This window comes from Medicago truncatula, chromosome 4, assembly GCF_003473485.1.
Source record: "Medicago truncatula cultivar Jemalong A17 chromosome 4, MtrunA17r5.0-ANR, whole genome shotgun sequence".
Taxonomy (NCBI): Eukaryota; Viridiplantae; Streptophyta; class Magnoliopsida; order Fabales; family Fabaceae; genus Medicago; species Medicago truncatula.
The window spans coordinates 4,448,699-4,459,196 of NC_053045.1; the positions used below are offsets into that span (position 1 = coordinate 4,448,699).

General features: G+C 33.4%; 1 protein-coding gene across 1 annotated transcript; it reads right to left on the reverse strand.

Annotated features, from left to right (window-relative positions):
* Positions 1-6,193: 6,193 nt before the first annotated feature.
* Positions 6,194-10,181, reverse strand: LOC11417883 (reticulon-like protein B12). The gene is made up of 4 exons (XM_003604530.4): positions 9,470-10,181; positions 9,054-9,234; positions 7,052-7,263; positions 6,194-6,541 (listed from the first exon to the last, which is right to left on the reverse strand). The coding sequence occupies exons 1-4, from the start codon at positions 9,534-9,536 to the stop codon at positions 6,372-6,374; spliced, it is 630 nt and encodes a 209-aa protein (XP_003604578.1). The 5' UTR covers positions 9,537-10,181; the 3' UTR covers positions 6,194-6,371.
* Positions 10,182-10,498: the final 317 nt, after the last annotated feature.

Sequence of the window (10,498 nt, forward strand, 5' to 3'; positions counted from 1 at the left end):
ATTCACCTTAGCCAACTACCTAGACTTATGTTAAAAGTGATAAGAACACATCACGATACCTATAGACCATAGAGAAGTATCTTATTTAGATTGTAGATGTGTAAACACAACCGACATGATCGTATTCTCTCGCTAGAAGGTACGACTTTATTGAGGGTCTATGCCTTGCGTGCTAAACTATCGATCCTATGAAATCCTCCGGAATATGTGATTTAATATCTTTTGGAAAAAACCCACTTTGGTTGATCTGGTGGTATTGGTTTGGGACTTAAGAGTGTGATCCTCCTCGAGGTCTCAAGATCGATTCTCCCTAGTGTCAATTTAGGTGGGCTAATTTAGTTTATTCAAAAAAAATATCTTTTGAAAAAGAATTTTATGATATAAATTGGACAAGCCTAGTCTTGATTCAACACCACATTTCACCGTAGAACTATTGTAATCTTGCATTGATTTCAATAAAATTTCTTGTTTCTATTTACTTGTTTTCTTTATTTTTGTTGGGTAGCTCATCAGTATGATAAGTAAGTAATCTCTTTTTGTCTTGAGATCATGGAAAGTAGTCATGTGACTAACTTTCCATAATCACATTCTTTTATTTTGTTATGGAAATTCAAAACCTAATATAACTTTAGTGAGTCTAAGAAAAATATTAAGCAACGACCAAATCGCCGAGAGGTGAAGGTAGTTTCTTGAAATGCAAGGACAGACAAAAGTTTTGAAGCATGAGATCAACATAGGAACTTTTGGGATGAAATGGGTAATGTAACGCCCGAGGCTGACAAGGGAGGGGAGTGATCGTCGTTGCACAAGACATGAAAATGAGTGGCTCATAGCAGCTTCTAGGTGAACCGAATTCACATCAAAATGAGAGGGTTCATGAGGCCATGCAGGTATGAGACGGCATGGTTAAAGGAATACATATAAGAATTGTTTGATACCACATATACCAACAAGATGCATCTTCTTTTTGGTAGCTCATTCTACAAGAACTCTACAGTTAAGTATGCTTGACTTGGAGCAATTTTGGGATAGGTGACCTTATGCGAAATTTCTCGAAAAGCGTGTGAATGAGGACAAAACACACTAAAAAGACTGTGTTAATTTGTGGGTCAGTCAACAATACTTAAAGTCATTTGGGATGTTACAAATGGTACCAAAGAATACCTCTCCCAACACGTGGTTCGGGAACGAACCAAGCGGAAACTAATGGGCATGTAACACCTGAGGCTGACGAGAGAGAGGAGTGATCATAATTGCGCAAGGCATGACAATGAGCGACTCATGGTAGCTTTTAGACGAACCGAATTCACACTGGAATGAGAGGGTTCGTAAGGCCATGCACGTATGAGACTAAATGTTTAAAGGAATGCTTATAAGAATGATTTGGTACTACCTACATGAACAAGATTCATCTTCTTTTTGGTAGCCCATTGCATAAGAACTACACAGTTAAACTATCTTAGAAGTTATCTGGAATGTTACATGCAATTAGGTTTAATATGTCGATCCAACATAAAAACCATGAAAATATGAAGTTATGTTGGTGAGGCACTTCTTTTGTTGCTAGAAATATAATATTTGATACTTTAGACATTACCTTATCCTTAGGTAGTGTGTTCCTGAGGATTAAGCAAAAAATAGGATTTAAAATATTCGTTGTAGCGATTAACTCCAATGGTTCCAATGTGTTTTTATCAATTGCATATTCTCAACCAATTTATCATCAATCTTACAAAAATTCAAAAGCGCGTCTTAATTGTATACTTAGGATAGAAATGCAACATTGAGATTCTCACCTCCCTGCGGATTCAATACTTTTTTTATTACAACGACATACACATACACTTGCAGGTGTGTAAAATTTTTGGCGCTGTTGTTGGGGACTTGTTGAGAATCATGGTAAAAAATTTCTTTCATTTTATTTTGTAAATCTCTTATCTTTTCTGTTTTATTTAACTTACATTGTGTTTTTTTTCTTCAAAATTTATTGTTTTCTTAGCTTGGATGCGAAGAAATTGAAGCCTTGGGGCCAATGTCTGAGATCGAGAGATTCCTCCATCAAAGGATAAGAAAACAATCTTTAGTTTTTAAATGGCTGAATTTAAATCCTCAAATGATAAGGTAACTCCCACCATTGATGATCTGCATTCAAGTATTGTGGACCCCTATATACTAATAATTTTGAACTTAAGCCATCATTATTGTCTATGGTGCAACAAAACCAATTTTCCAATGTCCCGACGAATGATCCAAATCTTCATCTTGCTATTTACCGAGAATATTACGACACTTTTGAAATGTCTAATGTCATAAGTGATATCATACGACTTCAACTCTTCCCTTTTTAGTTAAAGGAAAAAGTTTGGGCTTGGCTACATTCATTGCAGTCCGTTTCCTTTTTCACATGGGACAAGATAAGAAAACCCTTCCTAGCTACGCACTTCCCCCTTTCATCAACCGCTTCAATGAGAAATCAAATTACAAGTTTTTATCAATCAAAAAATAAATACTTAAAAGTTTTCTTCATTCATTTGTCCACCTAATCACAATAACGATTCTAATTAGTGATTATATGTCGAGCCAAGTTATCATTTTTGAAAAATCTGCTATTCAAAAAGAGTCATGCAAATAAGTACTCCTTTCTTCGACAAAATAATATTTATCCCCGTGAGCTTAGCTGGTCGGGGTTCTAACCCCGGCACCCCAATTCTCCATATTTAAATGTGTGAGTTTTAGTCACTAAATAACATTTTGTTACCAAATCGTCGTCCAAATGAAGAACATTTCAAGGTGACATAATTCATTTGGTAAAAGAAAATAATTCATATTTATTAAAGTGCTAAAAACAATTTTAATTTTTTGAAATAATTATTAAATTATAAACGAGGAATAGCAAAGTCCAAAAAGACGACATGCAATCAGAATTATTTTTTCTGTTAAATTTATTATTGATAATTAAAATAGTGTAAGTGTAAAGATTTGAGTGGTTGATAATGACAAACCAACATTTTCGACAAAAAGTTACGGAACTGCTATGGTTATTTTATTATACCCTTCCCATGACTGAAAAGTTAGATTCATTTGTTTTTGGCCGTACTCCATAGATTCATTTGAAAGCTACTACAACTACAAGAAACTTTTGTTTTAATTTGAGTCTAAGAAAAATTATTTTAAGCCACAAATCATTTTCAATAACTGTAATTGTGTTTGTTTGAACTTTTTAAACTAATTAATTTTAAGTAGTATACGCACTTTAGTTACTCAATGCAACTCAACTTTTAGTGGTAGAATCCAATCATTCGGGTCATACCGATGTAATTTTTCTAAATTTAATTGTAAATATAATCACTTTAATTAGACTACTCTAGATCAATAATTGAAATCCTTCAAACTCTAAACGATTTGTGAGTTGTGTAAAAAATGAGCTCAAAGAGAAGTTCATCAGCCAATAAGCTGGCATAGCCAACTATAATTAGACTACTCTAACTTTTTTCAAGATCAAAACACAAATATGCAAAGATATGAGAAGTTGGTATTTCAACTATGTCGATATTCCAATGGAATAAAAAACATATCTAGTCATATGTACAATTTCCATAAATATCATACTTTAATAGACACCGTCTTTCAAAAGTAGAAGTTCATGGTCCTCCTCATCATGTTGATCGAGACAATTACTTAGCCATTTTGAATCGACAAGATAAAAAAAAATAATACTTGTGCCTCAAAACTCAACTCATATTTGTTTTTCATTGTTTTTGCCGAACCAACACATATCAAGTCAATGTAGACGTAAAGAAACGTAAACTTCTACTTTAAAAAAATAAGAATTTCGAATAACTTTTACTTAGTAATCTATCGTCAACCACCTATCAAGAGTTCAAGAATGTTCACCAAAGAATCAACCTCTAACTTAACCAGACTCCTAAACTTATACTACATTGCCTTCTGTGCTTGAAAAAGTTTGGACTAAACGTGGAAATGAGAACATCAAATTCATTTTTTGAGAGATTGAATGCCAAAAGCTTTTGAGTTTTACTTTTCCCAACCTAATCCTTTCCTCGCGCGCCCTTTTTTTTTTCCTTCCAATTTTACCTCTGGTCCGGATTTCGTTTTCCGGATTGTATTGTTAGAATTTTGCATATGTTTCCGGATTTGAAAATCCGGAATAATGTTTTAACAAAACTTTTGCAATTTTAAGCTTTACAATTCGTAAAATAAAATGCGAATAAAATAAAAAACAGAAATAAAAAGACACAAACATAAAAATAACTCATTTTATTAATATATGAACAATACATTACAATAATTTTCAAGCTTTTTAAGCTTATTACATAAGATCCTAAATCTATTTCTAATATCATAAGAGCCTAATTCTAATCTCTTAAGATCCTAACCACTGCTATGTGATAGGACATAGCAGTAGGTTCCCTATTGGAGGGAAACCAGAGGAGGAGGGAAGAGGAGGGCGGGAATAAGAAAACAATGCCCCTGAGGGAGGTGGGGGGGGGGGGGGGGGGGGGTGCTCAAACTTACGCCCAGACAGACCAAGCTAAGAACCACACTGACCCACAGATGAACCGCACTTCGTTGCAGCGCGGTTCCATCCTCATTGACCGTTCATATAAACCCGGAAAGTTTTCAACGAGGCCCTTATCTATGAAAGGCCAACGATAGAAAACCATGGTTGTAGAAGGAAGAAGAGGAGGAGAGGGTGGGAGAGAATGTTGTGAGAAATGGTGGGGTTTGGAAGGCCATAAATGCAATCAAAAAACGTGGTAAAACGCATTTTTTTTTACTTGACCACCGACAAAAACGTGTGGTGCAGACCACCAGCCATGACTGATGCATTCTGGAGTATAAAATCCGGAATGAACATCTGTTTTCCGGAATATATTTTCCGGATTAATGCGATAATGGTGAACGAGGGAAAAGTTGGCACTTCTTGTAGGGCAAAGGACGTTTCGGAATGTAAAATTCGGAAAGCTTCAGCATTGGATTCTTTTGAAAGAGAGTCATTAATGTGGGTTTGGACGGTTACAACCACTAACACGTTTTTATTGACTATATTAATGACCTAGGACTTGTTTTAGGCTATAAATAGGCTTCCATCTTCAACAAATACCTTCATTCTTCACTTCACCTCTTTTCTTCCATTTTCTTCAAATGTTTTTAGTTTTTTAGGGGTGTCGGTGGTGTCATGGTCATTGTTGACCGTTCATATGAACCCTGCAATAGCATTGCAGCTTGTGTGAGGTTCATATAACGGTCAACAGAGACCCATGACATCAAAGAAAGACACAAAAAAGCACATAACATTTGGTCCGAATTTAATTTTCCGGAAATCGCTAACAATCTGGTCAGGATTATATAATCCGAACCAGGGGTATTTTTGGAAATTTTGAAGGGCGCGCAAGAAGACAACAGGGTGGGAAAAGTAATAGTCAAAACTTTTTGCTGATATATTCAACTAGAAAAGAAATGAGAACCTAACCGCTAAACTTAATGGATCATAAATTTTAAATTTGGATTCGTAATTGATGCGCAATATTGGCATGCTTGGATGATTCACACCAATATTTGAATATTCACGTTAGACAAAACAATCAACCATATTAGAGTGTCAATGACAGTGCATGAGAGGATGATTGTTCAATAGGACCTCTCAAAACTACTTATATTTTTTAAAAAAGTCAATAAGAAGTTACAATCCGATCAGGATTTACACACAGAAAAATTATCAAAAGTTTCGACTCAATCCGTTAAACAATTTGAGGGGCATATTGAGCAACCATCCCACAGGGTGAAGGGTGAAAGGTGAAATCATCTTGTGAATGGCAATTCTACGCTCTCTAACACGACATTTTCAGCACATCTTTTTATTGCTTAAAATTCAAATTGATCCCACTAAATTTTGAAAGTTTCATATGAGACAACAAGAAGGAAATATTTTTCACTAATTTTTCACTAAGTGAAGTCGAACACATGAATTTAGTGAAATCGACTACAATTTATTTATTAATTAAATTAGAAATAGAGGTACTTCTTTCAAAGATTAAATTTGTTGTCCCTAAATCCCTCTTCATGGTTTGAACCTTGTAAATATTTGATAGTTAAAACAAAACTAAAAATTCCAAACTAAGTAGGCTCTTAAATTCTCTATGTGGAATGCTTGCATGAGTGTAACTTGATCTGTACCAAAAAGAGGTTAACCATTGGAGTTGGAAAAATGAAAAATAAACAAAATTTTAATTGGGAGAAGATCCCTATACACACAACCACAATCTGACTATGACACCAATGATCATAGTAAGAAATGTTTCAAAAGAGTAATTAAAGAAATTTACCAAAATCAATATGAAAATACAAACTCAGCTCAGCTTTTTCTTCTCCAGAATCCAGTTTTGGACTCTGCTGATATATTTCTCATTTATTTTCCTATACAATTGGCATAATTTGTTGTAGCACTTCAAAACAAATGTATCAATGTAATCTTCATATCTTTCATAGAGTGCTGGTATAGTAAGAAGAATAAAGAGACCTGCCACATAGTCAAAACCACAACAACAAATTCAATATTTTTTTTAAAAAAATTGCTACTGCACTTTTCAAGAACTGGTACTAGTTCTAAGGGTCTGTTGTGATAAACAACTTAGTTGAGCGTTAAAGCATAAACAATTATTATATAAGTTCTTGTATATAAGCTATTTCTATAAAAAAAATAAAAATAAAGTCGAGTTGTTTTCATATAGCATTAGGCTTAGTTCCATAAGCTATTTAAACACTTGTAATGGAAGCGTTTATCATATAAGTGCTTATGTATAAGCTATTTCTATAACAAAAGATAAAAATAAAGTCAAACTGTTTTCATAAGTTATCCTGGAGAGCGTATGGAAATAAGCTGAGAAGAACTTTGATTCATTAACATGTCATAAGCTATTTCCATATACTCTACCTAATAGTCTCATAAATGCTCAAGCTATTAGAAAAACTATAATAAGTCAATCCAAACAGGTTCTAAGTTTATTTTGATCAAATAAGAGAAACTTACCAGTGTATGCCAAGGTAAGAAAATCAGTCAAGCCACCAACAACAGCAATTAACCAGAGGTATACAGCTACTTTCAGAAACAGCCTTGAGTCCTTACCAAGGGCAATATCTTGAGAAACTGAAAACAGATTATTAACTTTGGTTTGGATGAAAGCTGCCATTTCATTTGTCATTTCATCTGACAGATGCAACTGTGGTAGAGGTGGAGCAGGTCTGTAAAAAAAAAATACAATAGTTTAACATATTTTTGTAACTTTTATTGATTAGTGTAAAACATTAATTGCTATTGTTAAGAGTCGCATATCAAATAATTATATGGCCTGAATATTTGTTATACTTGTACGTGCAGAGCAACCCTCCCCATGAGCTAGATTTTGAGGGTTGAGTTAGACCCAAATTCAAACTCTAATATGATATCAAAGTCTATCCTAGATTCATTGATTTGATGGGCTACCCAAGTCATGCTCCAGATGTTTAGTTCTAGACATAAGGGAGCGTTGAGAGTCTACACTGAATTGTGATATCACCTGAGTAGTAGTTATGCTATAAATATAAGGGTCTAACGGTCAAATCTCACCTGGTTAACTAGCTTGTGAATTGAGTTAGGTCCAAATCCGAATTTTATAAGCTGGAGAGGATACCTCACTTTACAATTCAGTTTTGTAGAGTTGAGCCAAATTATAAGATGATATCAGAGCCTATTGAACATATTTTGGGCCACTCGCAATCACTTTGGTCATACTCTAAATGTCCAGTCTTGAACGTGAAGAGGTTTGACAAACTAATTTTGTAACAGAAGTTTCAGAGGACTGATATCATGACACCTAATCTTTGAGGAGACTAATTTAGCTGAGAAAATTATTGGGAGGATTGATGTGATGATGCCCTAATCCTTTGGATGCCAAGTGATCACTCAACATATGTCCATCAAGCCAATTCATTCATAGGTAGCCAATGTATATTATGTATTTACTGTGTGTAACAGGATTATATTAGTTTAAGGACTATTTTCTTTTACAGGTGAGATGCAAATAAAGTATCTATCTCACTTGAGAACCAAAATGAACTCTAACTAAATGGATGTAAGATCAAGCCACTTTGAAACTTAGTGTTATATCAGTTCCACACATTAGTTGATCTCGGGCATCGATTTCACTATCGGTCGGCTCACGTTACACCTTCACCAAATCAACTTAAAAAATCCTTAATAATTGATTTGAAATCGGACAACCAAGATCAATAACTAGGTCATGCAGATTTTGGATCACATAGTTACTGCATGGAATCTGAACCCCTGATAACTATTGTCTCTTCAATCTAAAAAACATTGATATAGACTTACACCACAGTTGTGCAGAAAGCATTAAGTTTTCAAACTATTCATATTTCTTAAAACTTCAACAGCTAAGAATGTAAAATCTACAAACGCCATTAGCACATACAGTTTAAGCATATAGTATACATTTTACACAAACTTCAACATCCAAATCATATTAAACCTTGGCTATAGACCAAGTAAACCCCAAATAAACCAAAAAAGAAAAATACTACAAATATTTTACAATTCTATATCAGAGTCAATATCAAAATTTGAAATGTAGATGATCAATAAACTCTTTGACAATTTAACACTCGTAGGCCATGTTTGGATAAACAATTTACTTAAGCGCTTAAAACATAAATGCTTTTCATATATGCGCTTGGGTATAAGTTATTTCTAAAGTAAAAGAGAAAATAAAATAAAATTGTTTTCTTATAAACTGTTTTCATAAGCTATCCTATAGAGATTATGGAAAAAGTTGAAAATAACTTATTAACACATCATAAGCTGTTTTCACAAGCTCTCTCAAACAGACTAATAAGTTTTAAATTCACCGGATAAACTCAAACAAGTCGATCCAAACATATTGTTCAAACAACATAATGGAAGTCAAGGTGATCCAATTCGAAGTCAAGTATACTAAAAAGAAACATAAATTTGTGAGTTTTAATTATTTAATTACCTATTAAGAATTGCTGCAGATTTAGCCCAAAGAAAAAGAATAACAACAAGAAGGAGAAGAACATTAGAAACAAGAGACAAAAGAGTATAACCAGATCTCTCAAACACAACAAAAGCAGCTAATGTAACCAACAAGATCATCACAGTTTGATTCTTCCTTCTCCATAGTATCAAGTCTGCAACTGCATTCAAACATCACATTGATTCAAACACAATTTCAATGTCAAAGATCACTTTTTTCAAAAATAGTACTAAAAAAATGAAACAAAAATATATAAGCACTAAGCACAACCCATTTAGCTATTTGGATTTTAAATAGCATTAAATGAATATAAACAAAACAACAATGAGAATTTGAATGAAATAATGAATAAAGTTTAGAAATTTAATAAAAAAAGTATGAGAAAATGGTGTTACCTTGACCACTTCCAAGGATCTCATGAAGAGTTCTTTTTCTGTTGAATAATCTTTGAGATGAACCCATTTTAGGGAAGAAGATGATGATGATGATGAAGAAAGGGTTTGTCTCAGCAAAAAGCAGAGAGCTTTGAAATGATCCACACACAGAAAAGGAAGAAAACCAGTGAACTATGTTTTGTCTTTTTAATCTATTTTAGTATATAGTTTTGTTTTCTTCCCTCTTCTTTTTTATATATATATATTTTTTATTTTCCTATTATTGTTTTGAATTTTATTGAAATAGTGGTCCCTGAATTATTAATTTCTTTTAGGGAAGGTTTTATGGTATGGTTTCAATTTTTCTTTTCCAGCCTAAAAGTGCAGTGTTTCTTTGCTTTTCAGTTTTGATGCCAACCAACTAACAATTTTCCTAACACAAAAACTAGGGGGAAAAATAGTTTAATTGGTATATACGGTTGGAATAAAAAAAAACCTATATACATTCATCTAATCACATCTCAACCCATAGAAAATTGTGCATATATTTCAGAAACTATATGATAAAGTAGCACAATAATGAAATATGATTTAATGCATTAAAACTCTTAAGTACATGTTTATTAGTGCAGCACGTCAAGAAGAATTGTGGCAAAGAACAGCGTTAAAGCAGAAGCTGTTGTTCATAACTTCTCACTATTCACGTCAATATCGCATCGGGATGTGAAATTGAAGTTCCACCTGCCGATCCAAACAAGTGCTAAGTTAGTATTCTATTCAAATTGTGATAGTCTTTAGTTATGATTTGTTGCAATCATGGATCATAGGTTGTTCGATCAATATCAAACCACTCAAATTTCAACTTTATGGTTTAGCTTAATTTTATGCCGTTGGAGTATGAGCCGTCGGTTATAATCGAACAATCCATGATCTACAACTTTATCATTTTCATCTTTTTATAATTATTTTTTTACCTCAAGGAAAGCAAATTAGTGATTATTTAATACTAAGTTCTTTAATATTTCTATCCAAATTCTATGCGTCCAAAAC

Excerpts from the sequence above, each read along its gene's own strand:
- LOC11417883 (XM_003604530.4), bottom strand. The coding sequence starts at position 9,536 with ATGGGTTCATCTCAAAGATTATTCAACAGAAAAAGAACTCTTCATGAG. Across the intron at positions 7,264-9,053 it reads TCTGCAGCAATTCTTAATAG|ACCTGCTCCACCTCTACCAC; the intron begins GTAATTAAATAA and ends TTTTTTTTACAG. Across the intron at positions 6,542-7,051 it reads TCTTACCTTGGCATACACTG|GTCTCTTTATTCTTCTTACT; the intron begins GTAAGTTTCTCT and ends ACTATGTGGCAG.